The sequence below is a fragment of the Pollicipes pollicipes genome, unplaced genomic scaffold (assembly GCF_011947565.3).
Source record: "Pollicipes pollicipes isolate AB1234 unplaced genomic scaffold, Ppol_2.1 Scaffold_3447;HRSCAF=4054_pilon_pilon_pilon, whole genome shotgun sequence".
NCBI lineage: Eukaryota > Metazoa > Arthropoda > Thecostraca > Pollicipedomorpha > Pollicipedidae > Pollicipes > Pollicipes pollicipes.
Genome location: NW_023596297.1, coordinates 34,582,421 through 34,610,204, shown reverse-complemented (window position 1 = coordinate 34,610,204; position 27,784 = coordinate 34,582,421). Strand labels below are relative to the sequence as shown.

At 60.1% G+C, this 27,784-nt stretch overlaps 2 protein-coding genes across 2 annotated transcripts; both read right to left on the bottom strand.

Annotated features, from left to right (window-relative positions):
• Positions 1 to 67: 67 nt before the first annotated feature.
• LOC119092483 (F-box/WD repeat-containing protein 7) lies at positions 68 to 13,549 on the bottom strand. Its single transcript, XM_037215445.1, has 9 exons — positions 13,306 to 13,549; positions 8,421 to 8,572; positions 7,493 to 7,608; positions 6,913 to 7,123; positions 4,749 to 4,892; positions 3,720 to 4,124; positions 3,042 to 3,337; positions 1,826 to 2,051; positions 68 to 999 (listed from the first exon to the last, which is right to left on the bottom strand). The coding sequence occupies exons 2-9, from the start codon at positions 8,532 to 8,534 to the stop codon at positions 520 to 522; spliced, it is 1,992 nt and encodes a 663-aa protein (XP_037071340.1). The 5' UTR covers positions 8,535 to 8,572; positions 13,306 to 13,549; the 3' UTR covers positions 68 to 519.
• Positions 13,550 to 15,323: 1,774 nt separating this feature from the next.
• LOC119092482 (nuclear pore complex protein Nup98-Nup96) lies at positions 15,324 to 27,446 on the bottom strand. The gene is made up of 23 exons (XM_037215444.1): positions 27,390 to 27,446; positions 26,884 to 27,026; positions 25,995 to 26,174; positions 25,597 to 25,695; positions 25,118 to 25,251; positions 24,408 to 24,718; positions 23,851 to 24,018; positions 23,273 to 23,350; positions 22,549 to 22,609; positions 22,144 to 22,229; positions 22,047 to 22,101; positions 21,392 to 21,545; positions 20,972 to 21,016; positions 20,833 to 20,920; positions 20,137 to 20,338; positions 19,323 to 19,483; positions 18,941 to 19,066; positions 18,464 to 18,606; positions 17,786 to 18,046; positions 17,165 to 17,320; positions 16,567 to 16,811; positions 15,991 to 16,228; positions 15,324 to 15,624 (listed from the first exon to the last, which is right to left on the bottom strand). The coding sequence occupies exons 1-23, from the start codon at positions 27,444 to 27,446 to the stop codon at positions 15,420 to 15,422; spliced, it is 3,396 nt and encodes a 1,131-aa protein (XP_037071339.1). The 3' UTR covers positions 15,324 to 15,419.
• Between the last annotated feature and the right edge of the window lie 338 nt (positions 27,447 to 27,784).

Sequence of the window (27,784 nt, the reverse complement as noted above, 5' to 3'; positions counted from 1 at the left end):
GTCACTGACGTGAGGACAGCCTTTGAAGTCACACTATCGGCAGAACACGCTGGCACAGAAACACGAGTCCTTAGACGGAAATTTATTCATATAAATTGCATCTCATTATTGTGGTGTTCAGTACCTTAAGTAAAAAGCAATTAACTAAGTCGTACGTTGAAGGCGGGCTCACCACGGGCGGCGGTCTTAAAAAAGACGCGAAAACCATTTGAGCAACCATCCAGCTCCGCCGCAGAGTCGCGGTGCGAAGTCCGCCAACAACGAAAACAGCCGTGCGCCCCGGGCTGGGGGCGGTGCGGGACGCGCCGGGCCGCCGCCGCCGTGCCGCGCCGCGCCGGCGGCGGCGGCGGCCGCAGCCGCGCTCCTGGTACTGGCAAGGTGGAGTGGTCACGTCCCGGCTCAGGTGCGAGCGGCGACCACCGCCGAATGCCGCTGAATGCCGTCTCTGCGCCGCAGTCGCGGCCCGAGACCCGTATGAACGCATCACAATCACAGACTGGTGGCGGCGCCGGCGCCGGCTCACTTGTGGTCCGGGTCGAAGTCGAGCACGAGCAGCTTGGTCTCCTCCGTGCCGTTGCGGCTGCCGACGGCACAGACGAGCTTGGTGCGCGTGGCGCGGATGCGCCACACCACACCGCCGCTGCCGCCCGAGTCGAGGGACACCAGGTTGCGCACGAACTCGCCCGTCTTCACGTCCCAGAGCTTGACGGTGCCGTCGTCCGACGAGGTCATGACGAAGTTGTTCTGGAACTGGAGGCAGGTGACCGCGCTCTGGTGTTTGTTGGCGCCGGACAGCGTCTGCAGACACTGGCCAGACAGGATGTCCCACACCTTGACGGTCGAGTCGGCGTTGCCCGACACGAGGATGTTGTTCTTCAGCTCCATGCCGGAGGTCAGGCTCTGGTGGCCCATCAGCGTGTGCTTGCACTGGCCCGTCTCCACGTCCCACACGCGAATGCTGGTGTCGAGCGAGCCGCTCACGACGTGCACTCCGTCAAACTGCCGGCGGAGGCGGCCCGGTCAGCGGCGGCTCGGCCGACGTCCCCCGGCGCGCGCCACGACGGCGACCGACAGCAGCGCGCGACATGGCAGGTCGGAACAACGCCGGCTCGAAATGACACTGGCTTGCGAATCGTGTAGGCGCTTGGTAAGAGCGTTCCCTTCACTTACTGTGGCGACAGAATTTGGCTGCGTCGAGCGACCTCCACGCGGACCGATCTGAACGATCGGGCCTGCTGGAGTTACCTGTCCCTGACGAGTTCACTCCTAGAGTGGCCGATTTGTAGCACTCCAAGAGTGACATGGACCTATCGAGGTCAGACCTGCAACACTAACCCGTGATGAGCGTGCCAAACCCCAGTGTCAATGCAAAAACACCCAGCCCGATGACATGCAAAGAAGGTATGGGTGGAAGGTCAGCGATTCGCCTTAGAGAAGAGCGCCAATTGGCCAGCTGTGCGCATCAACGATAATGTGGGCCAATCGGAGAGCGCGACACTCGCGTCTCACCACCGAGGCCTTTTCAGAAAAGCGTGTCTTCAGTGGGTCACCCACTGACATAAAAGTCACAGCCCGAGCAGATCACAATGAAACCAAGCCCATCATAGAACGTACTGGTGCACAGAATTTTGAGAAAACAAGAAACATGTCACAACCGAGAGCAGGTAACAAGAAACACGTCACAACCGAGAGCAGGAAACAAGATGCAATGTGCGCGCACGCTGTGACCCCGATCACCCAGACACCACGCGTGCCCGACCAGCCACCACCACACGGACCCGGACGCCGTGGAAGGAGATCCCCGCCGCTGTCGCCGGCCACAGACCTGTAGAGAGTAGACGCGATTGTTGTGCCCCTGCAGGGTGTGCAGACACTCCTCGCGGTCCGGGTTCCACACTTTGACCATGTAGTCGTAGGCGCCCGACACCACAAGCTTGCCGTTGTACTGCACGCAACGCACGGCCGCCACGTGGCCGACGAGCACGTGCTCGCACTCGCCCGTCTCGATGTCCCACACACGGAGGGTGGCGTCTCGCGAGCCGCTCACCACCCTGGGCGCGCGCGACCGGCGTCAGTCACACACGAAGGCCGGCGTCAGTCACACACTGCGGCAGACAGCACAGCGCAAGACGCATGACACTTGATGGGGGGGGGGGGGGGGGAGGGCGGGGGAGGGGCTGAACGACACGGACGCTATACAGGCTCTTGACGGCCTCGGCTGCTGATAAGGCAGACGAATATTCAAGAACGGCCGGCATGGCTTCAGTGGTCAAAGAGGCAGGGCAGTGCAGAACCCACCGTCTGTCGCGAATGCGTGCGGGGTGAAAAGTTGGACGATGTTCAACACACACGCACGCACGCACGCACGCACGCACGCACGCACGCACGCACGCACGCACGCACGCACGCACGCACGCACGCACGCACGCACGCACGCACACACACACACACACACACACACACACACACACACACACACACACACACACACACACACACACACACACACACACACACACACACACACACACACACACACACACAGCCTTCATGAACAAAATAGTTCATGTCCGGGAACTTCGTAGGTGTACCAATCAGTCTACACAATCAGATGATGGTCTTTGGTCGTGCCGCTATCGGTGTCGGCTGCCGCTAGTTAGACAATCAGAGCCAATCACAACGATCAGATCACCAGGCAGCGACCCGACACCAACTACAAGAGCAGACCCCAGCTTCTCATCCCATGAATCTGCGCCTGACCTCCATTCCAATCAGGCTACACAATCGGATGATGGTCTTTGGTCGTGCCGGCTATTGGTGTCAGCTGCTGCTAGTTACACGATCAGAGCCAATCACAACGATCAGATCACCAGGCAGCGATCCGACACCAACTACAAGAGCAGACCCCAGCTTCTCACCCCATGTACCCGCGCCTGACCTCCATCTTCCAACGCTCGACCCAACTGACCGATCAGGCCGGGCGCGTGACACCCCACCCGGAGCACCCCCCTCCCCTCCCCCCCCCCCGTCCGCGCACTCACTTCTTGCCGTGCAGGTGCATGCAGCGCACCGTCGACGTATGACCGTAGAGGGTGTGCAGGCACTGGCCCGAGTCGGCGTTCCACACCTTGAGCGTGCGGTCTGTGGAGCCAGAGACGACGGTGGCGCCGTCCATCTGGCTCGACCACACGCCGCCCGTGTGGCCCACCAGCGTGCGCAGGCAGCGGCCCGACGCCGACGACCAAACCTTCAGCGTGTTGTCGTCTGAGCCGCTCACGATCCGGTGCTCGCTGAACTGCAGACACGTGATCACGTGGTCGTCGTGGCCGTTCAGCACCTGCGCGCAGACGGACAGCGGTCAGGCAGCGGACTCGACGACGCAGGCGACGCAGTGGTGGCTCGCTGACATGCCGGTATCCAGCGACAATGCTGCAGGCTGGGCGTCCACATTATGCTCGATGTTGATCAGTGCGAGTGCGCAAATATTCAGATCAGTCGATATGTTATGAAGTCGATTAAAATGGACAAATATGATAGCAAAAACAAATAACACGCCTTGGACCGAAATTTGGATGCTGCCCCAATATTCTTATCACAACGTCACACCCAACCACAGCTCTCCCGAAGCCAAGCCGTGATCGACGACAGACCTGAGAATAAAACATTGTGCTCGCTGACAGCAAACGTAACACCAACAAAGTCACGGCTGCGAGACTCGCCTTCGGTTCGGGCAGCTCGCGGCTGCGCCAGTTGGCCTCGATCTTCATGCGGCGGATATAGGCCTGCTTCCAGACGCTGGAGTCGGGCTCGGCTGGCGCCGCATGTCGCCGTCGCACCTGGATCAGCTCCTGCAGGTCGTCCACCTGCAGCTCGCGGCACTTCTCGCGCCAGAGCAGGTTGTCCTCGGCCAGCAGGCGCCAGCTGCGGCAGGTCTGCGCCGCGCGCAGCAGGTCGCCCGCCGGCAGGAACGACAGCACGTGCAGCGCCAGCTCGCGCGGCAGCAGCGAGATGAAGTCGCGCTGGAAGCGCGGCTTGATGACCTGCATCATGTGGCGCACCTGCGCCGAGTCGCTCACGTCCAGCAGCTGGTCGAGCGCCACCAGACGCTGCTCGCCGCTCCACGCCTGCCGGCAAGGCTGGCTCAGTGTCCGTTGTGTCGTGTCGGCCACTCAGAGGGTGTGCGGGGTGTCTCGTGGTGTGCAAGGCCCGCAGACCTTGCTCAGTGTCCGTTGTGTCGTGTCGGCCACTCAGAGGGTGTGCAGGGTGTCTCGTGGTGTGCAAGGCCCGCAGACCTTGCTCAGTGTCCGTTGTGTCGTGTCGGCCACTCGGAGGGTGTGCAGGGTGTCTCGTGGTGTGCAAGGCCCGCAGAGCTTCCGTGTTTTCAACGGACGACATGTTAGCGACCCGGAGTCGGGACCCTTGCTGACAGTTACCAGTCTCCTTTAAATACGGTCCACCTTGCACCACAAGTCAGTGCGCTGAACACCGTCAAAGTCCCCCTCAGGAGCCGGCAGCCGAGTGCGTCACCGCACATACCCCGCGCGACAGCAGCGACATTGTCGGACAACTTATCGTCAGATGTAAGCACCACGTACACAACACCGGCAAACCCATCGCGGTCCCCCACCCCCGCCGCAGCAGCGCAACCGAACCACAGCCGGCAGCGTGCCCCGTCCCCGGGGCCTCTCCTGACGCCTGCGACCGCGCCCTGCACCCCTGAGGTGCGGACGTCCGGTCCGCGCGCCTACCAGGTACGTGTCGACCCAGTTCTGGAGGTCGGCCGGCGCCTCTGGCTCGTGCTCCGACTGCGACTCGTCGCCGCCGCCGGCCTCCTTCCTGCAGCGCTTCTTGCCCGGGGAGCGGCCGCTGGCGCCGTCCGACTTGCGCTTCATCTGTCGGCGGGGGGGGGGGGGGGGGACCGGGGTCAGACGGCCGGCGGCCGGCGCCGAGCCGCACGACAGCTGTCGGCGTGTCCACACGGCCACGCGACGGCGAAGGGGCGGCGAGGGGGAGGGCCACGGCAGAGCGGCACACGCCCCAGGCTGGTATTTGCAGACGGCAGCCCAGTGGCACCGCTGGGGCTTCCTCTACAGCAGACCGCCGGGGGCGGAGCTCAAGCGAGTGATTCACTGGGCAGTGGCGGCTGACGTGTGAATAGGACCGGTGATCTACAGGCGCCCTACATCCGCTGGTTATTGGGGCTTTCGGGCGCCTCGGGCAGGCGGCCATATCGCGCCCACAACAGATGTCGTCATCAAGCATCGCATTTGGACGCCCCGTTCTCTGGACGGCGTATCGGCGCTTGGCGCGCGACGGACACTTTGCGCCTCTTAAATGGAAGACGGCATCGGTGATCTGACAACACTTCATTGCCAGCCCAACACATCTGGCATCACTGAGCGTGATTTCAAACATTCACTCTGCGAACAACGGGACAGCAGTCCCATCTACCTCCCGTACTGTCCAGACCCCACCCCGTCCCGGCCTCCCCGCGGCACCAGTCAGACCTGCCCCTAGAACCTCTCCGCAGCCCGCCACCCATCGGGGCAACCCCGGTGGGAGGGTAGGTGCCGGACACCGAACCCCTGACCGGGTCCAGAGCAGTGGACCCGGGCCGGTCTCGGCCCGGGGACCCGGTCGGTCTGCTGGTGGATGATGTCGCCCCCCCCCCCCCCCCCCACTCCCCTCCACGCTCCACCGTCCGGAGGTCGACGACCGGTCAGCGCCGGCCCGGTCATATGACTGGACCGCCGGCCAACACGTACGGGGCCAAGTTGACCCCCAAGCTCCAACGTCCGGATGTCGACGACCGGTCAGCGCCGGCCCAGTCATATGATTGGACTGCCGGCTGACACGGACCGAGCCAAGTCGACCTCCACGCTCCACCGTCCGGAGGTCGACGACCGGTCAGCGCCGGCCCAGTCATATGATTGGACTGCCGGCTGACACGGACCGGGCCAAGTTAACCCCCAAGCTCCAACGTCCGGAGGTCGACGACCGGTCAGCGCCGGCCCAGTCATATGATTGGACTGCCGGCTGACACGGACCGGGCCAAGTCGAAACTGACGCCACGCGGACCCTGTTGCCCGCGGCGAAGTTGGGCGGGTCGGCGTGCCACAGCCGCCCTCCAGGTGACAAACTTTCGCGCCGAGCAGAGCCTCCCAATGTATTATTTGCGGCCCAAGTTCGAGACAAGTTTCCGATACGTTTCAGGCCGCTTTTACACTCTGCTAGCAATTTAAACAGAGTTCTAAACCAACTGATGGGCATGCACGTCAGCGTCGGACAATTTGGGCCGAACGGGCCCCACGCATTGGCAATTAGTCGGCAGAAGACGGAACTATGTGTGGAGGCTTAACAAATAGACTTACATCGCTGACAGGACATTCGGTGTCCGAGCTCCACAAAAAGCCCTGATCGTATCCGAAAACCTCGAGCTACAACGCCAACAGTAAAACTAAAACGGTGATTAGTAACATCTGTCGGCTTATCAACAGCTCGCAGCAGCGAAAAACAAAAGATCAGCTTGAAACGCCTCCTTTGAAGCGTTTCGTAGCACTGTCAGCAGTGAAGATGACTATGGCGGGAGCAGTCTTCAGTTTTTCCGAGCACGTCCAGAGCAGCTGTTTACTTCAACCCACATTCAGGTCCTGAACCACGATCTAATCAAGCCGTTTCATACCAGACCGCCACGCCACACGTAACACACACGTACCGAACCCCAACTGCACTGCGCCCCGCTCCGCTCGCGCCCGGGTCCTCCCACCGGAACCCGACCTCCAGCCCCGGTACCCCCTTCCCACCGGGACCCGATCTCTGACCCCCGGCTACTCCTCCTACCGCGACCCGACCTCAAACCCCGGCCGCCATCTCCAACCGGGACCCGACCTCAAACCCCGGCCGCTGGCTCACCAGAGTGCAAGCCTCGCCGGTTTCGTCGGCCGAGGCGGTGACAGCGGCGGCGGCGGCGGCGGCGGTGGCGGCGGCTACAGTGGCGACGGCGGGCGCCGGCGGCGGCGGCGAGGGCAGCGGCGCAGCGGGCGCGGGAGGCGCGGCGCGCGACGACGGCGACTCCATCAGCGAGTCATCGTCGACGATGTCCGCCGTCGGCGGCAGCGACGAGCTGCGCGGCGCGCACGCGCTCGGGTCAAGAGACACACCGACGGCGCGGCCGGCCAGGCTCCGCCGAAAGTGCGGCGCAGAGAATGGCTCATCCCTATTAAGGCGGCTTACGTGCCGTCCACGATACAGTGGACATCGCTAGTGGCTGACCACCGCAAACACGTCTGGGCTCAACATCACGTCATGATCCCTCCACTTTCAGTTGCAACTCCGAGCTTGCCCGCTATTTTGACACCATCGCAAGTCTCCTCTGACGCCGTGCCAACGCTACCACTCCGCTTCGGCCTCCTTCCGGATCGAACTCCGCCCTCCCGGACAGTGATGTGTGTGGGCCGTCCGCGTCGGCGGCCTGGTCGCGACGACAGCTCACCAGCAGCTATCGGAGGGCGGGCCGCATGCCAGCCGGGACCGGTTCTTCTCCACCAGCCGGGACGTGATGCCCCGGACCAGCAGCAGGTTGCTCAGCGACCGGAACCCGCCCAGCTCCTGACGGGGGCGTCATCCGGGCTGTCAGGGGGCGCGACGCACCTGGCCACGCGGCGGTGAGAGGCGACGCGCCCGGCGGCGCAGAACAGCCCGGCGCTCGCTATCTCCCGGCTCAATGGTGGGACGGCCGGCAAATATGCCGCCTCCCGGTGGAATAACGGGGAGCAGTGAGTCACAACCCATTTTCAGATGTTCGGCAGGCAAGCTTATCCACAGGAATACGCAGCGTGCCAATTCCACCGTAGTATATCTGACGTAAGTCAACAGACGCAAATATTTGCAGTCGCTGTCGAGGATTTTTGATTTCACGGTGTAGACGTTATTTTCACGATAAATTACGTGACAGCAATGAACTGATGATGACAATGGTAATGGTTATGAAAAGTTATTAGGAAACAACATAACACATTTCAGTTTATCCAAATAATGAGAGCAGAAGAATATCGAGCTCTCATACCAAAGACAAAAGGTGAAAACTTCGAAATGTATTTGTTACAATTTAGTATAGTTAAATGCCAGTCTTACACAATTTCAAGATCTTTTTTATACCAGCACAGGGTTACAACGTATCACGGTGCTACGATTGCACTCCCAGTCCTCAGCGCCGTGCCCGTGCCGCCCGTGCGTTATGCCTCCGTTAGCGTGGCGCGGGGGAGGGGTCGGCCGGCGGGCCGGGGGGCCGGCGGCCGGGGGCCGGCGGCCGGCGACCGGCGGCCGGCGACCGGCGACCGGCGACCGGCGACCGGCGACCGGCCGGCGGTCGGCGGTCGGCGGCCGCGCGGCCGCCGGCGGCGCTGCCACCGCGCGCTGACCTCGCGTTTGGCGATGACCGCGGCCGACTGCGACCGCTCAATGTGCAGCGTCGTCTCGAAGTCGAGCAGACTGGCCTCGTTGATGTCTAGCGGCGGCGGCGGCTCCCTGGACATGACCGGACCGGCCGCGGGGCACGCATGCGGCGGCGCGCCTGTCACCAGGGCAGCGTCTGGTCAGCACAGGGCGGCGACAGACGACAGCCACACCGGCGGCCGCGTCAGCTCACCGCGCTGATGATGGCTGGCCGTTCGGGCGCTCTGACAGGTCGGTCATGCGACGCTCAGTGCACTGCCGGTGATGCCTGTGCGGCGAGAGATCGCGATGGCGATCGATGTAGGGGCCAATGGCGATGGCGATGGCGATGGCGATGGCGATGGCGATGGCGATGGACGCGGGGGCCGGTGGGGATGGAGATGGACGCAGGGAGCATTTCGACTTTCACGCTCCAACTTGGCATGCCATGATGTAACGTGCATGCCAGATGGGCGTCGAGTCGGGGCGCGTCATGTGTTCCGGATGTACCAGAAAAAACGTTTACATGAACAGTCAGCCACAGAAAAAGTTAATTAGCATGAATGACACATGCCTAAAATACAATCCATTTTCCAGTGTTTCGTCTGACAGCACGTGTTGTCAGATGGAATCATATCGTGTCAGATATCAATCGGAATATAGCAATAAGTATAAGCATGCACATATATATATATAATCACTTAAAAATGGGATCAATCGGATCATATATGCACATGAATGAGACAATAATATATCATTGACTGAGAAAGCATCTAATCAGATAATTGCCGCATCATTGCAGCTATTTTTCCTGCCACATGTTGTCAGTAAATTTTTGGGCCGTCATCTGGCGCTCCTGGTCATAGGCCAAAAGGCCGGACGTTGGATAGTTAGCCACGCATGGACAAGCAGCACAGCCAGCGTGCGGCGGCGGTGTTCCGACGCAGGCCACCCACCATCTTCCGTGTCAGTCTTATGGACGAATCACTTGGCCGTCGGAGACGACTTGTTTGGGCAGTTGCTGGGCTTCGGGTCAATCCGCGCCTGGCGCCGAGCGAACGCTACGCGACCGAAACTTTGCGTTCACAATAACACCGCTGGCCAGGACCAAAGGCTGGAGCATTATTATATCTTTGGTGGCATTTAAAACTCTTAAACAAGTTGCGATACTGATTTTTCAAATATGTCGCCTCGTCTGGCCGAATGCCAGGGTGGTTTGCTATAACTATTTCGCGCGGAAACAGTGCTCTCAGGGCTACCCAGGTGAAACGTCCAGCCATCTTTAGTATGAAGATGCTTCTAACGCGACATCCCAGCTATCCTGGAGAATGTCAGGTATCATGTTATTCAGCTAATTTTGCTAGATAACTAGCATCACCTGATCTCAGCATCCCAGGAGACATCACAATGCTGAATAGTTTGTAGGTTTGTAATGTGTCCCCAGCACTGCTCCCGCAGTCCAGCTGCATCAGGCACGTCCAGTTTGATGCCCCAGAGCACCTCCTGGTACCCTGCTGATCAGTGGCAGCTGCCACCAGACAATCATGGGGCCATCCAACTGTGCCCCTTATGGAGGCAAACAATATTTGTAGAGTACACAAATTTTTTACACACCCATGCCAGTAAATTTCAAGTTAGCATTTCAACATTGCTTATTGTTTTGGACAGCAAATGTATGATTTGTGAGGGATGCACACATAGCTCACATATGTCCCCATCTCACTGAATTTGGTGGTAATTAACAGTTCTGTCCTTACAGAGTGCTGGTCACCTAAACTCATACTTGCAATTTCTATTACAATTAAAATAATGCAAAATTATATACAAAACAAAAAGTTGAAGTCACCCTCAATCTGGCATTTGTTTTGCAACAAGGCAGCCATAGAATGCAACACAAGCCATGTGAATGGTCTTAAAAAATCTACCTGGATCCCTTGAAATGCATGATTATTTCAAATTATATCCTGATTATGAAAATACACAAAATCCTTCATCAGGTCCCCTCCCCCCTTCATGAATCACTCTATTCTGTCATGGCATGTAGTGGGGTCTTGTTTTGACACTATGGGGGTATACACACTCATGATGTTCAAGATAAAGCTTTGGCACTAGCTCAAACTTCTTGGACACAAGAACTGTAAACTGTAGAGGGATGTTTATGGCCCTTGTACTAGAACATTGTTGAAAGCAGATGACATCTCTGGCACTGCCCAGTGCATTTAGAATTGAAACCCTCCCTGACTTATTTTACATCATGCTAAGTATGGAAAAGCATGCATCAAGAGGCACATATAACACACAATGGGTGTTATACACACAATGTGCCACACAAAAGAGAAAAAAAAAACTTGACAAAAGCTAACACATGACATAAGACAAACATCATATCTGGCAGGTATATCACAGAAGAAAAAAATGGCAGTGTTAGGTAAGGCACCATTCATGCCAACATCAATCAGTTCAGCACACTGTACACTGGCTCCACTTCAATGCTGTTACTTGAACAGGTCACTTTAAAACAAAACAAAAAAGGCTAAATGCACCCTCACCAGCACTGGTGTTACTGACCATATAGGTGTGAAGTTGCACTGGATAGGTATAAGAGTATGTACCTCCCCAAATGACATGAAATGGAATTTGTTGTGAAATGTTAGTGGTGGTTATCAATAACAAAATGCATGTAATAACTACAAATTGTAAAAGCAACAATCACACATAAGAAGGCTTATGAAGCATTCCAATCACTGTTTTCATCAACATGCCTGGGTGAGAACACTGCATCACAGGTTTGGAATAAGTCACACAAGATGCATTTTTCACACACTGGGATGAGCAGGGGTCAAACTGACCCCTTTCAAAGGTTTTTGAGGAAGGATTTTTGAATGACACACTGTGCCTAATCTTGCAAAGCTGTACATAATTGAATAATGAAAAAATTTAGATGCAGCTTGTAAGGTCACTGACCTGTGGCAGGTCAGACCCATCACTTTGGCAGACATTTTCCACGGAATTTTCGATCTGATGCAACTACAGGATGTTACATGAACCCTTACATCTCTGAGATAGTTTCTTATGCAGCTAACAATTGAATGAACCAATTCCACTGATCTAGGGTCAGATATGAAGGTCAGAACAATGTCAAAACCAACTTGTTTTATTACTGTAAAGCTTGATATATGGGGTGGATTCTGGTCCTCATTTTGTATTTCTAGATAACAATAACCACATCACATGTCTTCCATGAACTTCTTACACTTCAGAATATGCCCCTGACAGTCACCATGAACTTTGAAAAGCCAAACAAGGTCAATAAATTTAAATAAGTACCAGTGACCTTTCACTTTGAATAGGTATCTGAGTTTACAGTGGTTGCATGAGATGGTCTGGGGGCACTTTGAACCCCAATCTGGTGTGACACTGTTTGACCTTATTTGGCCTGAAGGTCATGACCTAGAAACCTCAAACTGGCCACAGGCGAGTTTATATAGAAGCAAACATATCCTGTGAATTCAGTGTCTCTAGCTCCCTTAGCATCTGAGATCTCAGGGGGTCAAATTGACCCCTGCTGCCCACCCAAGTAAAGAGTATTCAACCAGCCACCTGGACACAGGTTAAATGAGTAGAATTTCAATGTCATCAAAACAACAAATATGGGCTAGGCAGGGTCTGCACATACACTGTTCTGGCCTTTTAAGCATAGCAATGTATAACATAGGCATAATAACAGGTGTCCCCAGAATTACACCACAAAGCACACATTGTCAAATCTTAGCATTGGTTACCAATGGACATGTGCCTGGAGCTAAAAAATCTCAGGATCCTGTCAACATGGAACACCATGAAATTCCAGATCCACACTTGGAATATAGGCACAAGTCTAATTAGCAGCACCCAAACAAATATCACCACTGCATATTAGCCTTTAACAATTGCCTTTCAGACACATGGCTCATGGAAATTAGCTTAGCAAGATATCCCATATTTTCAACAGTCTCTAAGTAAACTTGTGCCTTTCTTTCAGCTCAAACAAACATCTTAACAACATGCAAGAATATAAGCTGTATTTGTGGCATAACAATACATGATCTAATATTAGTCCTTCTGCAGACTGGTTTTTGAATGAAAACATAGGGTCCAGAAGCATTTCAAGTCTCTACTAGCGCTAGAAAGTATATTTCTATAGTAGTAAAATAAACTCAAAGCATGAGAACAGAAAATTCAACACACTCATGACCTCATTATGGCAACCATAACAGAGGCTACACTTGAAAATTATAATAAACATATACACCATCAATTTATAAAATATTAATATGAACCATGAGACATTAACTACAATAGAAAGTGCAAACAATTATACCTAAAAAGGACAACTTATTTGCTGGCAGTATCATGGTGACATAAAGATGACCTGTAGGGAATGTCATGGTTTAATCAGAATAACTACCAGGACAACATTGTGACTATTTTTGCATCATGTCTTGCAGTCAAGAATCTGTAATCTTCACTTGACTGAAAGTACTATGGAATCCTTAGAGCAAGGTGACAAATTGACATCCTGGTAGCCAGTTTGCCATCATCTTTAACATTGGACTTGCAAGCTATCTTAATTGTCATAAAAGTAATGAAGAACAAACCAAATATTTCAAGATGAAGAAACTTATCTCTGTGTGCTTAATCACGTCATCACGCACTGCATTGTCCATCAACACCACCAATATAATGCGCCGTTTTCGCCTAACTCCCCACGTTTAGAGCGGCACAAAAGCAATGCAAGTGGTGAAATAATTTTCTTGTACTGAAAAACTATAAAAAGTTAATTGCTCTTCCAACAGGGATTAACTGAAGCCGCTAGTAACGACACAAACCCACCTTTTAGGTCACCGCGTGGTGACCCCTGCCAGGCGATGGCCGCTCAGGGTCTCCAGTTTAAAATCACGGCCGTGGGGTAATGCTTGAATAGAGAAACAGCTCCTAATCCTCCAGACCCTTCCCACCATTCATATGGGTAGCTGCCAAGCCAGTACGGGTGCCAAGGCGAGTGAAACACTTTTCAGCTCATCACCCAGCCCGCGCCCTGCACAGCACTACCAAAACACGCCTGGCGAAGGACGACGAAAATTTACAGGCTAGAAACAGGCCTGGGCATCCTGAGGAACGAGTCTGTTAAATAATTTGAAGCCCATCGCATCATTTCTAACACGCAAAATCATCGGTTTTAGAATAGTTTCGCGGTTAAAATCAGCAAAATTGATTCAGTTTTACAGCATGCTTCTAAGAACACATAGCCATGTACGATATAGCTACGAAAAGTGGTTTCATGGGGTCTATAATTAGAAACAGTGTAAATATGCGCAGTCCTGACGCTGGATCAGTGCAACAGTATGAGCTGGCTCTGGTGCAACTACAGAATGGGGCACCGTTGCTGACAGCTGTATACCCAAGGACGGAAAACACCTGCAGTTGAATGATCTGGTCCAGCCAAGTGGTACTCATGTAAAATCGAAGACTGCTTTTGCTTGGAAGAAGGTTGGCCTCAGAGTAAATCGCATGGCTGAAAAGTTCTCCGCAACAAGCACCAAATGATGGTTTACAACCCCACAACTACTTTCGCTCCCACTGCCAGCAGGACATGTTGTGTGCTAAACATCTTGCTGTAAAAGATTCCAAGCCATTGCAAGGCACTTCTTCAACAGATAAGAAACGTCCACGTGAAGCGCTCCACCGCATTGTACCAATCTTCGCATGAGGAGCGAGGAGCACCCGCCCAATCCCCGCTCACCATGATCCACCGATTGTCGACCGGCTATGACCACAGGACCGGAATGTCCGGTGAGGAAGCGAGAAATGGACCGGTAACGACTGCTGGGCGTTCACGCCGCACCCGTTGAGGGATGGGCTCCGCTTCATTTCCTGTGAATCACCCGGCTCAGTGCCAGTGCCGCCAATCGCCCGCACTAGCTTTGCCTCGTGACAAATAAACATGAAATTGCACGTCAAACGCTCCACACAGCCTCCTGGATCTATGTCTTAAAATCGTTCAGCTATGACTTTCTTTGACTAGGGCTTGTAGGGGAAGCCAGTCATGGGGACGTGGGCTAGAGTGCCGGCTGCGGTCACAGGTGCATCAAGCTTTATTCATCAGAAGCACATCGGAAATTTGAAAACCTGAAAACATCGCAAGAGAGTTGCCGCCGAGATAGGTTGTTTCACCACCACCAAACATGTCACGAGTGACAAACAACTGGAGCGCATCCCTAAAAGATGATAGTCTAGCCAAAATGCTCACTTCCTATGGATCGTTTGTCACCGCCAGCAGCAATTCCGTCAAGAACATCCAATTCTATGCATCACATATCGTTGCGTTCCCAATTACCCTCACAACGAGGATCACAAATGCCTCGACCAAACCAGGGTGCGTTAGCAACATTGGAATTTACATGCGCTTTCCAGTGACGCCATCAACAGGCCCTCTCGGCTACACAGTGAACCATTCCGTTATAGCTCCCGCTTCTAATTCCTCGCACATGTCGCGTTACTCCTCACGGTGCGCTTGCGCGCAAATCACGGAAGGCTACAGCGCCCACAGCTGGGGTACCCACGTTCCGCCAACGCTACACGCCGTACATGGTGCTTAGCAAAACCGGTGCGACAGGTGCAGCACCTCGACGGCCCCTGACCACGGGTCATGTCCGCCCCCGACACCAGCCAGTGTCACGGGCGGGGCGGAGCTGCCCGTACGCAGTGCGTCCCGCGTCCGGCGGCTGCCGGCGCGGCGCGTGGCGAGCCGAGTCCCGCCGGGGGTCCGTCGCCGCGGCGCGCTGCCGTCGGCGGCCGAGCTGTCTGTGTTCACGGGGCGCCGGCGCGCCCCGGTCGCGGTCGTCCCTCGGGCCGCGCGCGGTGCGGCGCGACTCGCCGCCGCCGGCGGCACGCGCGGCGAGAGAGATCGTTCGAGCGGGAGCAGAAGAGCGTCGCCGTGCGGCCCGCTACCACCGCCGCCGCCTCAGACCTTCAGCTCGCGCAGGTGGGAGCGCAGTACGTGCTGCATCTCGTCCAGGGCGTAGTCCTCGGGCAGCGGCAGGCGGCCGAGGTGCTCGAGCAGAGCGGCGCCGACGCCCGGCCCGCCGTCCACCTCGAGCAGTGCTCGCAGCAGCGTGGCTGCTTTCTTGGCCATCTCGGCCTGCGCCAAGTCTGCGGCAGCGGCGACGACGGCGTGAGGATCGCTGTACGGACGATACGGCCGAACTGGCCGACGTCGGCATGCACAACACATAGATGGCGGCTTCTGCAAGAAACACTGGGATACGGGACGGCCAGCAGCACAAACAGCTCGGGACGGCCAACTGGAACTGGAAACAACACGGTGACAAGTATCTCACGCAAACTGAAACACGGCAAACGCTTCACAGTTGCCCCGTTCACAGCCTGGCGCTCATCGCAAGACCAGGCCGCCGTCCCAGTCGTCCCCTCCGTCGTCGGGCCCCGCTGAACATCACACAGCCGTCAGCATGTACGCTGCTCCCGCGCTCGGCAGCACGCGCCTAGCCTGACGCCCACCTGTGCCACGCCGTTGGGCACGGGAAGGCCGGGATGCGCTGCATGACGGTGGCCAGCTGCGGCCGCAGCCGCTGCAGCTGTTCGGCGTCGGCCCTGCCGTCCAGCACCGCCTGTACCGCCTCCGACACGGCAATGTAGTCGACGTACACCTGACCGGAGGCCGCCCAGCCCGAGACGCGGCGGCTGACCTCCGGCGGCGAGAGGCGGCTCAACAGATCGCCCAGCGCAGCGTACTCCTCTGCGGACGGGTGACAGGGCGACGGCCGCGGTCAGGGCCGGATCGCGCCGTCAGCTGCTGTGATGCCTTCCAGGTGGCAGCAGTCCATCCGACGCCAAGTGGGGTCACGATCGCTTTATGGTGAGAATGGCCACCAGCCGGCGTTGGTGTGGATTTTGACAGACATGCATAACGCCGATGAACAGCTGGCTAACTGCGTGTCGCGAAGCCATGTAAAGAGAGCGACGGCTACTTTCACCGGCGGCGAGCGTCGGATTTAAGCGCGGGGCTTCACGCTGTGCCGGCCGGACGCCGACCTGGGACCAGCCGAGTGGCTTCCGTCCGCAACACCAGCTCACCGTTGATGATGCACTCGGGAGCAATGTGCCTGACCAGCAGGTCGTGCCCCTCCTGCCATCTCTCGGCGAGCAGCAGCAGTCGAGCCTCGTCGCGCGGCCGGCCGAGGGCACGCGCGCTCACGGCCTGCGCATAGCTCAGCACGGACACCGGGATGCCGAAGTTCTTGATGAGCAGATTGCGCACATCGTCCGGCAGGTGCAGTGTCACGTAACGCAGCAGGAGGTCCGAACAGGCGGCGCGACGCCTGCGACGGGGCACCACACGCCTATCAGGGGGGCGGGGGGACTGCACAGCGCTGCGGAGCGGAGAGCACAGCCAGCGAAACTTGACGCGGATCACACGCTTGCGGTGCGCGCCGGTAGTGTTTGAAGCATTCGCGGCGCGGCTGGGAACAACAGCAAAGCACAGGTTGCCGGCTGCCGGCTGTGAGCCTGAGCACGATAGAGCGGCGGCTGGCGCCGGTCGCCAGGGATCCGAGACGCGCCGACACCGGCACGAGCGGTCCGGGCTCGCGGCCCCGCTCTGGGCGGCACTGCGCGCCAAGTCACAGCACGCCGGCCGTTCCCGGGCAGCGAGCAGGCGGGCGCGCGCGCCTACCTGTCCAGGTCGGCGATATGCAGCAGCACGAACACTGCCAGGTGCCAGAGGCCGACGCCCTCCAGCTGCGCAGCCATGCTGACGTGCAGCTGCTCGGCGCGCGGCTCCGGCAGGTGCTGGTAGCCGAGCGACGCCAGGCACTCCATCAGCAGCCAGCTGCCGACCGGGCGCGACGTCAGCCGCGCGGGCCGCCTCCGTGCCGGAGTCACCATTCACGCGCAACCATTGCGTCACAACGGACACAGTACACAGATACGCGGAGTGGGGCACACAGGAGGCAGGCGACTTGTTCGCTGACGGTGAACGGATGTGATCGGCACACTCACCACACTGCCAGACAAAGGAAGAGCGGGTTTTCTAGGCGTTTTTGTTCGATTGGTTGGCCAGTTTGGCCGATTTCCGAGACCACGCACACACCTTCGTGTATTGCGTGACCATTGCCGCGTCAGCCTGATCTGATCCAACCACCCCACTTGAGCCCGTGTTCTGCTGGTTCAGTCCCGTCGCCACCGGGACTTGTGACCCAAATTCGGAGCCCCTCCGGCCACATCCCCTTCATACCTAGCCTCCCAGCGCCTTCTGCCCCACGCTGACGCCCTCCCGCCGGGGCCGTGCTCTCACCTGAGCTTGTGATCGAGCGGCTCGGCGGTGTGCGAGGCCGGCGTGAGCAGCGGCTCCAGGCGGCCGCCGCCGTTCACGTACAGCCGCAGCAGGTGGTGGCACACGTCCCGCGGCAGCTCGCCGGCCTCGTCGTCGCCGCGGTCGGGCAGGTAGGCGGGCAGCGGCGGCGGCGCCAGCGGTGGGCCGCCGTCGGCCGCGCGCGCCGCCTCGTCGTACTGCGTCACCACGTCCGACACGCTGCTGGTGGCTGGCGAGAGGTACCTGCCGCGCAGGCGACCGGACCGGTCAGCGACGGCCGGCGGCCGCGGAGCGGGGCGCCGGCGGGGAGACGGTGTCAGGGGAGGGAGGGGAGGTTTTATGTTTCGAGCCACACGTACAACGTGCATGCCAACTACTAGTTGGCCACATATTACACAGGGGGAAGATCCTGCACCCGTCATACACCAGGAACATTTCCACACGCATCCCGACAATGAGCGCGTTCCGAACGTTGATTCTTCCCCATCCGAAAGTGCACCGCACCTTCCGCTACCGCCACGTTGCAACAAACAAAACCCCTGCAACAGGAAGCACAACTGTCACTGTTTCCCCCCCATCCCCACACCCGCCGCTTTCAGCTTAGATGCTGTCACCGTGCTGACACTCTGCCCGCCGGGCACGGTGCTCGTCGCCACTCACCAGAGATGGATGGCCAGGGCACGGCGCCAGTCCAGCCCTGTGCACAGGTTCACCACCGAGTGGCTGGTCTGCCAGACGGCCAGGCCGGCCACCAGCATGTACAGCCGCAGCCGCTCCCGGCTAATGTGCTGGTCGGCGCACACCTGACAGCCACGGGTGGGGGTCAGCGGTCAGGTCAGGTCAGGTCAGGTCAGCACGGCGGCGGCGCCCAGGGCGACGTGCAACGACTCTCACACGAATGGTCCGCCCCTGAGGAGACAGCCGGCTGGCTTAGCTTGTTTTTCCGGGAGGGAAACACGGAAAACATACGAAATGACAGGGCCAAAATCGGCGCAATCAGACCGAGACATCTGTCGGTTTGAAATAACTTTTCGCGATGTTTCCTTCAAGTCAAGTGCAGACGGCGGTCACGCGTCCAGCCGCCAGAGGGCGTGGCGGGCCGCGCCGTCGGCCGACGGTGACTGGGGTCGGCCTCACCTGGCGCCAGTTCTCCAGCTGGCTCCTGACCAGCTGGCGCGTCTCGTGCGAGCCCGTGACCTGAGTGAGCAGCAGGCTCAGGCTGAGGTCACCGTGTCGCTGGGCCACCCGCATCGCCGCTCCCACCTGCCGGCCCAGCGGAGAGAGCGGCTGACGGAGGCTGGCCACACTGGTGGGTCGTCACAAGATCACGCGGCCGCCATACATGCAGGCTCATCGGCTCAGTGGGCGGAGGTCTCCGACAAACGACATCCCGCAAATATTAATCGACATGAGACAGAGCCCAGTGCACTGCAATTCGAAAATGGAAAAGGGGGGCGGGGCCGCAGGGGCCGTGCTGGCCCGGCCGGCGCTCGGTCCGAGCCCCTGCCCGCTAGCTGACCTGGCGGACGCTCAGATGGGCGAACACTGTCTCCAGGTACTGCTCGTCGCCGTGCGACTCGACCTCGCGGGCCACCAGCGGCCGGCAGGTGGTCTCCAGCCAGCGGGAGAGGGCCTCGCGCCGGCACTGCACCTCCGCGTACGCCCGGCACTCCTCGTGGTCTGTCGGCAGGCGGCGCCGGTCAGGCGGGCGGCCCCACGGCGTGACCGCGGGCGCACAGCGGGGACTAGCGCGGCGGCAGCGGCCGCCTGCTCGCTTGGCACGCGGCAACCATGGGGTTCGAGCGGGCAGACACGATTATCAAAAGACAGGTTCAGATGGGCGTAATACTCCTGTCTGGAGATCAAAATGCGTCTGAAACGAGACCAAGAATTCGCTGGGATCGAATCGCCATTGGAAGCATGGGCTAAAAAGGAGATTCAATACACTTCCAATGTACTGTTAGATACAAAGTTTCTGCCCACGCGGCAGAGCTCTTACGCTGAAAGCATTCGACTTTTCATATCACAGGAGGTGGTTAACCGAAATCAAGCAATCATTGGAATATTTGATGACAATACTCGACGGTTCGAAGTAGTAATCATGACCAAAAACAGCATAATGCCATTCAAAAGCCCTCGTCCTAAACGTACTCAGGTGGCCACAACTCGCGTCACAGAACATACAAAACGTCGCGATCCGCCCCGATTCTAGTCATGAAGCCACGAACAACAAAAATAAACCACAACTTCCCAGCCCACGCCCGTCCCGGCCGCGACGCATCCCCGACCAGACCACGAGCCGGCCTCCCGGCGCCGTCTCCTCCGCCGCCCACCTTCTGCCAGCACGGAGAAGTCGAGCTGACCCCAGAGAGCGACCAGCAGGCGCCAGATGTCGGCCCACTGCTGGTCCACCTTGGCCAGCTCCTCTGGCAGGGCGAGGTCGCGTCGCGTGCTGAACAGCGGCCACACGCTGCCGGCCGGCACCTCGCAGGCGGAGAAGCGCAGTTGCACCGCCATCAGCTGAGCGTACTCGGCCTGTGAGGGCAGCAGCGGCGGCCGCAGCAGTCAGTGGCGGCCAGGCCCGGTCTGGGCCGCTGTGCCGACACGCAGCGGCGGCCGGAACAGTCAGTGGCAGCCAGGCCCGGTCTGGGCCGCTGTGCCGACACGCAGCGGCGGCCGCAACAGTCAGAGGCAGCCAGGCCCGGTCTGGGCCGCTGTGCCGGCAGGCAACGGCGGGCACACTTGTGGGAAGTCGACGGTCCAAGCCAGTCAATCAAAAAGTGCGAGTGATGGTGGTAGAACGCTTTGAGAAGGCGCCATTCAGTAGCGTGACCGTACCACCACAAGTATATACTGGACCTATTACGACAGCTACACCACGGCCAGCTGGCGCTATCGCCTCACACCAAACCTGACAACTCCACAAGCTCACCAGACGAGCGCCCACCGCGCCGCCGTTGCATCTACTGTGCCCCACCCCGCCCCACCCCGGCGCGAGGCCGCCGCCCCCTGATCCTGGGTGGACTGACCCGCAGCGAGTCGGGCCGGTCCGTCTGTCGGTCGGTGGCCGTCACGTGGCCGCAGACGAGGCCGAACGGGAGGGCGGCGCCGGCGCCGGCGGCCGCCGCCAGCTGCCAGCCGGCGCCCCAGCCCAGCCGCCAGCGGCACCCCATCATGCTGCCCAGGTCGGCCAGCCGCAGACCCGTGCTAGCCCTGCGGAGGCGGTCGGGGCGTCACTGCCGTGGCCGGGGTGGCTCAGTCCGGCCCAGCACGCCGCTGCGCCGCCGCCGCCGCGCGTGTGTGCGCGCGCTAGGTGATCGACGACGTTCAGCGAGGTGGCCGTTCTGACACAGCCCCACCACCGAGCACTTTCACCCTCATCGGGAGAAGCGCCCTGCCCGCACACACTGCGGACGAGTGATGTAGTCGAAGACGGCACAATCGTAGAGCGCAATCTGCCTGCACGAGCAGCACTCGTCACCTGGCGTCCAGGCCGCTAGCCATCGTGCATCAGCAGAACATCAGCCCACCCCGCCGCGTGGCCGGCCGTCCTACTGATGCCTGATCGCCGCCGTCACCAGGCCGTACCTGCTGGAGCGTTCCAGCGGCGTCAGGTGGTTGACGTATCGCGGCACTATGGGCGGCAGGTCCTGGTGCGCCTCCGACTCCAGCAGGCGGCAGGCCTCCACTACGGCGCGGTCCGACGGCGGTGCTGTCGGCAGCTTCTCCACACGGCGCGCCCCTGCGGCAGCGGCGCCGCGCGCGCTCAGTCAGCGGACTGTGCTGGGGGGGGGGGGGGGGGGGCGGCTGATGCCAGGTGCTGGATGGAGCTGGTGATGGCGGAGGGCGGCTGGAGTTGGAGTCCAGACGCTCTGGTGTGCTTGGGGAAAGGAGTGACAATAAACATAACGGGTTGAGTGTAACGTCTATTTCCCGCCAACCGCCGAGCATGAAAATGGTCCGTCATAAGCTCCACACTTCTGTACATCGGGAACACCGACGAGCCCCCTCGCCACGTCTGGCACCGCGAACATTTCCCATATTGTCTCAAGTCTTTCTGCGATCCGTCCCTCCACAACAGCCTCCCCCCCCCCCCCCCCCTATTCACAGCAGTCTCCCCGCCCCTCCATAGAGGCCTCCCTGCCTCCCCGCTCCTTCACAGCGGACTTCCCCCCCCCCCCCCCCACCCCTATAGCAGCCTCCCTACGCGCCCCCTCGACAGCGGCCGCTCGCCGCCACGTACCGAAGACGGCCTCCTGATCGTCCCAGTCGTCGTGCTCGGCCTCCTCGACGGACGGCTGGGCGGGAGGCGGCGGGCGGGGCGCCAGCGGGCCGCGCACCGACTCCGACAGCAAGCCGACGTGAAACGCCGACGCGGGCAGCGGCGGCGGCGGCGGTCCGGCGGCGTCCTCCTCCGGCTGGCTCCCTGCGGGGACCGCCGACGCCAGCGCTGATACGGCGGCCGACGCCGTGACGTGGGGACCGCACATCGGACGCCGTCCGCGAGCCGCCACATCAGGCTAATAGCACACGGCGTATGAGCGACCCTGCCGTCGCAGAGATCAAGCACAGTCGTGTCCCTCTAGCCACGACCGTTCCCCGTGCCCGGATGATTCCACTGCATGGCAATCAGCTACGCCACAATTCATTGGACAGAGGCAGTCACCGATGTAAGAATGAAGTCACCTGGACGGAGCCACGGCCGCAGGAGCGGTCAACTGCGGTCGCGCCCGCCGTCCACTGACCTCCGTCGTCCTCGATGCCCTCGTCCTCCTCCATGAAGAAGGAGGCCTTCATGTCCTGCACCTTGTCCGAGTCGAGGGCGAGCGCGCGCGCCAGCCGCACCGCCGGCGAGGCGGCGTCGCCCGGCGCCAGGGACGTCAGACCGTCTGCGGGCGGGCGCCGCTCAATGGACGAGGCACCGCGAGCGAGGCAGAGGCAGAGGCAGAGGCAGGGGCAGGGGCAGGGGCAGGGGCAGAGGCAGGGGCAGAGGCAGCAGCAGCGCGGTTCCGGCGGTGAGTGGGGCCACGCGCGAGTTATTACTCCACGTCATGCGCAAGATACCTGACATACACCAAGGTGAGCCACTGAGCCGCACACTGGTCAGGACATACACCTGGTATACCCCACACACAAGCTCCCTTTCAAACAGCGAACGGCCTGACTGGCTTTCAACCCGTTCACAAAAAAGAACAAGACGTACGCCACGAGCCAAACACACACCCCCATTCGCGAACAGTTCCTCTGCGCCATCCCTCCCCACCCTGCCCTCCGACACCCGGAATCCGAGGCGCCAGTCATCTCCTCCCTCCTCTCCCCTCCCCACCGACCGTGCACGGTGCGCGGCGGCGGGGCGGCTGGCGCCACGTCCAGACGCTGCTCCGGGCCGGCCGCCAGCGGCAGCTGCGGCGGGCCGGGCGGGGCGCCAGCAGCCGGCGGCGCCAGCGGGCCGGGCGGCGCCAGCGGCCGCGGTCGTGCCGCCACCAGCGGAGAGCCGCCCTCCTCCTCGTCCGAGTCGTTCAGACCGTACTTGGAGAAGTGCTCCACCTGAAGCGGAGAGCGTGTAAGGCGCCACAAGGCAAAGGCGCCGGACACGTCCCAACAGGTAGGAACGAGGGGATCAGCAGACAATGACACGCAGCTGTGAGGACAGAGAGGTCTGACTGTGGACAGACCGCGAGGCGACGTTCGCCAGCTGCGATACACACGACCTCCAGACATCAGGGCGTTCGCCAATCGGCTGTGCTTTACTTCGGAGACACGTGACCGCTACGCCGTTATCATGACGGACGTCACATCAGACATCTCAGACCGCAGCGCACGCACAGTACAACGGAGCCCTCCCACCGACAGCGACTTAAACTGACATCATCGCCTGACATGAGCCGGCGCGTCACTCCGTCCCCGTCTCCGTCTCCGTCTCCGTCTCCGTCTTCCGTCTCCGTCTCCGTCTCCGTCTCCGTCTCCGTCTCCGTCTCCGTCTCCGTCTCCGTACCGTCTCCGTCTCCGTCTCCGTCTCCGTCTCCGTGCCCGCCGCTGCCGCTCACCTTGAACACCCAGGAGCCGGTCTCGGGTCGGTACTCGACGAACGCCGCCCCCAGCTTGTGGCAGGCGCGCTCTAGCCGCTGCTCCCAGCCGACGGACGCCAGCCGGTCCGGGTCGGTGATCGGCTGGTGTGACGCCTTGTCCGTCGGCCACACCCGCTCCAGGGTCACCTGCGCGGCACAGACAGAGGCGGGTCAGGCTACGGTGGATCGCGGCCAGAGGCGCTCAGGCGATGTTTCAGACGGGATCTGGCAACAGCCATGCCGCCTGTTGCGCAGCACGTTGTGATTTGGGCCTGCAAGCCCCCCCCCCCCCCCCGCCCCCCCCCCCCCGATGAATGAACATCTGGTTGCGTAAAACCCGACGTACGACTCATCTCCAGCGACGGCAGCATGCGGCAGCGGCTTTCCACAACCACTCACAGGAGCGACTAAAACGGAAGCAGCGCGAGAGCCACGGCAAGCCGTTGGCCCCAGCCGGGTGTCTGGGCCAATGGTGCCCACTGGGCCGCCAACGCGAGCGGGCTCCACCCCGTCAGTCGTCCGCCCCGGCGGCTCACCTGGGCCGGCTTGTTGAGGCCCTGGCCGCGCGGCGGCTTGAGCTTGTCGTCCGGGTATATGCAGACCTCGCGCCGCCGGAAGATCACCACGCTGTCCAGGTCGAGCCCGGTCAGGTCGGTCTGACCCGGGAAGTAGACGCTGCCGTACCACTGGCGGCCGATGGTGAGCCCCTCGACCCGCAGGCAGCCGTCGGCGCCCGGCTGCAGCTTGTCCAGCGGCGGCAGGGTGTAGTAGCCGGGCCGCCTCAGCTTGACACCGGACGGGTGCGGCGGCGCCTCCTCGGCCTCCTCGGCCAGCGGCTCGGCGCCGTCTGCGGACCGAGCGGGCGGCGTGAGGCGGCGCCAGAGGGCGGCGCGAGGGAAGGGGGGGGGGGGGGCGCACAGCGTGACGGAGGCAGCAGGGGACCGGAAAACTCCAGGGAAGCCAGGTCAGCGAACAGAGGACACAAACTCTGGCGTCAGGCGACGCAGCGGGCACGAGACGTCACGTGGGCCACAGTATACCCAGCACCAGACCCGGCGCAAACGAGACCCGGCCCGTCACCAGACTGCATGACCGTCGTTTTCAGGACAGCTGCCGCGGTAACCTACCGCAGGGGCTGACACGTCAAATCAGTGCGCATCACTTGTGACGAACCACACTCCAAAACGTCGCCCGAGTCCTGGGATCAGGTCGTCTCACAATCCGACACCCGCAGGTCCCGGCGTACCTTCCGACACTGTGTCGTCCAGCGCAAAGCTCTCGGAGACGTTCTCCTTGTTCTCGCTGACGCCGTCCGGGCCGTGACGGCCGGGCGGCGCCGGCTTCCGCGTGTTCAGCTTGCTGATGGTGTCGTCGGCGTCCCTGGCGGACCGCGGGCGAGAAGTCCAGTCAGGAGAGCTCGACCGACGGCCGGCAACCGGGCGCCAACGGCAACCGGACGCATCACAAACGCGAGCCGGCTCCAGGCGGTGAGAGTGATCAGTATGAAATAGCGACTGGCTTGCGCACCGGCCCGACAACGTCGACAGCCGACCCACTGAGCCCTGGAGACCGCTCCACACGGCCCCGCCACCAGGCACGCCCCGCCGCACGGCGAGTTCAGCGTACAAGCCGAGACCGAGAGCTCAGAGTTGAAGAGTTGGCGAGCTGAAAAGGGGGCCGCGCTCTTCGCCGCCGGCAGCCTGGCCGCGCGGGCGGGTCACTCACTGCGGCGGGGCGTCCTTGGCCAGGTGAGGCGTCTTCAGCTGCCCACGGATGATGTCTGGCGAGTTGCTGTAGTCTGGGCTGAACGTTACGCCCGACTTGCTGGAAACCGGCAGACGCGTTGATGGGGGAAGTCATTGACACCAGCTCAACACCAATGATAAGGTAAAAGCGCTGGGCAGAACTGCTCACGTCCCTAGTACCAGGCCCTGCCCGCGACAGAAGCAATGCTCCCTTTTCACACCACTTGGAAGTGAAGAGGAGAACAGTCTAGGTGTAGGTACAATGCAATGTACCCTCGTTCCCCAGGCAAAGTCTCAAATCTTGCCGGCCGCGGCAGTCCGGCTGCGGAGCGGCCGCCGTGACCGCGGCCGCGGGGGGGGGGGGGCAGCCCCGCTGACCTGGCGGGTCCGCGGGACGGCGGGGTGGCCACTGAGGTCGGCCCGGCCACCGGTGCGGCCGGCTGGCTGCCGGGCGTTGGCGCGCCCGCCCTGATCTCCAGCTTCTTGACCGGGCGTCGCGGCACCAGCACGTCCACCTCGTCGTCAGGCCTCGTCGTCCAGGCCGTCGAACAGCGACGACTGGCGGAGAGGGCGAGGCCGTCAGACGGAGGCGACCGGCTGGCGCAGCACAGGGACCGCACGGTCGAACCCGCGGGCACACACCGGCGGCTCACGCACCAAGCGGAGAGGGCGAAGCCAGGCTTCTGGAACTTCTGGATCCGAAGCCAAGACGACATGAGGTTGAAGTCGAAGCCGAACCTGACGGCTTCCAAGTTTAGAATGCAGAGCCGAAGCCAGAGGCTTCAATGTTTTTGAGAAAAAGAACCAGAGTCCCGAGCCGGTTTGTGCAAATCTGTTCAAAACCTTATGGAAGCCAGAGTCAGTGGCCTCGAGCTTTTAGCTGTTTAACTGCTCGAAAAGTGTAAAATCACCAGGTCAAAGCCGAAACCGATTAAAATGCAACGTTTTCTGTGACCCAAACCACCTTCGCATCTGCTGAAACTCCACGGGTTCAGAAAATATCATCACGAAGACAAGGCCATAGTCAGTTGTGAAAAATGTCTCAATGTCAATCTGAAACAGATGCCATTAGAGGAAAACTGCGGCTTCGCGAGACCGAAGCCGGTTTCAACACCAGACATACTTTGCATGTCGTGCAGACGGGCGTCACAAAGAGGACGACTTAACCAGCACATCAGAATCACAGCAGCAGTGTCTCAACACTGCAGAGACCGACTGAACTGCATACAGCCCTAAGGTGGCGGCGCAGCTCGACGCCGGCGCCGACCTCCAGACCGTGCCGCGTACCTTGCCCGGCGTCTGGATGATGGGCTTGGGCGTCAGCTTACTGACGACACGGGGCGACACCTTATACGGCGCCGCCTCGGTGATGACCTTCTGCGCCTGCGGGTTGGTCGGCTTCAGCACGTCCTGCCGGGTCACACTCGCCTGCCGACGTCACAGTCAGCACCACCGTTAGCCGTGCTAGGAGGTCACAGACATTGCCAATGCCGGTTCACTGTTAGGGTCACGAGATCGGTCTCAAACACAGGCGAGGTCAGGGACGGAGTCCAAGCCTCGTTAAAATAATTGCAGGGACGTGAGGTCCCATAATTAAGACGGAGGTTCGCATATACACGAACCACTGTCTGAACCATCACAACGAACCACTGGCGTCCGTACATTACGACAGGATACAGAATACTGTGTTACCTGACGCCTGAACTAACCACACGCACCCAACGGCCGACGGGCGTGTCCAGCGTGTCTGCCGCCCGGGCGGCCGCCGCTCACCTCGGTCAGGTTTCTGAAGAGGGGCAGGTCACCGAACGGGTTGGCCGTCAGTACCATGATCTGCTGGTGCAGCTGGCCGGCCGCCGCCCCCGCCTGCGGCTGCGGCGCCGCCAGAGGCTGCTGGCCCAGCAGCAGCGACGGCTGCTGCTGGGGCGCGCCGAATCTGCAAGGCGGACGGACGGGCGGCGTGGTGAGTTCGGCGTCCACGCCCCGGGCGGGAGCAAGAGGGAGGGGAGGGTAGGGCACAACGAAGACTTCACGAGAGACGGACACCGGCAGTGCTGGAGTTAACACATTCTTGGTTCAATGTCGGCGCGCCAGGGCAACAAATAACCGAAATCGTGATCACATGTGGATATTCCGAGTCCACGTGGCGCGCAGGACAGTGTTAACTG

What these genes read in the sequence shown, in the direction of transcription:
- LOC119092483 (XM_037215445.1), bottom strand. Translation starts at nt 8,534, where the DNA reads ATGTCCAGGGAGCCGCCGCCGCCGCTAGACATCAACGAGGCCAGTCTG. An exon ending in ATGCACCTGCACGGCAAGAA is followed by an intron (nt 2,052 to 3,041) that starts GTGAGTGCGCGG and finishes GCGCGCGCCCAG; the next exon opens with GGTGGTGAGCGGCTCGCGAG. An exon ending in ATCGCGTCTACTCTCTACAG is followed by an intron (nt 1,000 to 1,825) that starts GTCTGTGGCCGG and finishes CTCCGCCGGCAG; the next exon opens with TTTGACGGAGTGCACGTCGT.
- LOC119092482 (XM_037215444.1), bottom strand. Translation starts at nt 27,446, where the DNA reads ATGGTACTGACGGCCAACCCGTTCGGTGACCTGCCCCTCTTCAGAAAC. An exon ending in GTACGCGGCACGGTCTGGAG is followed by an intron (nt 26,175 to 26,883) that starts GTCGGCGCCGGC and finishes CCTCTCCGCCAG; the next exon opens with TCGTCGCTGTTCGACGGCCT. An exon ending in CTTCTCCGTGCTGGCAGAAG is followed by an intron (nt 19,484 to 20,136) that starts GTGGGCGGCGGA and finishes GCCTGCCGACAG; the next exon opens with ACCACGAGGAGTGCCGGGCG.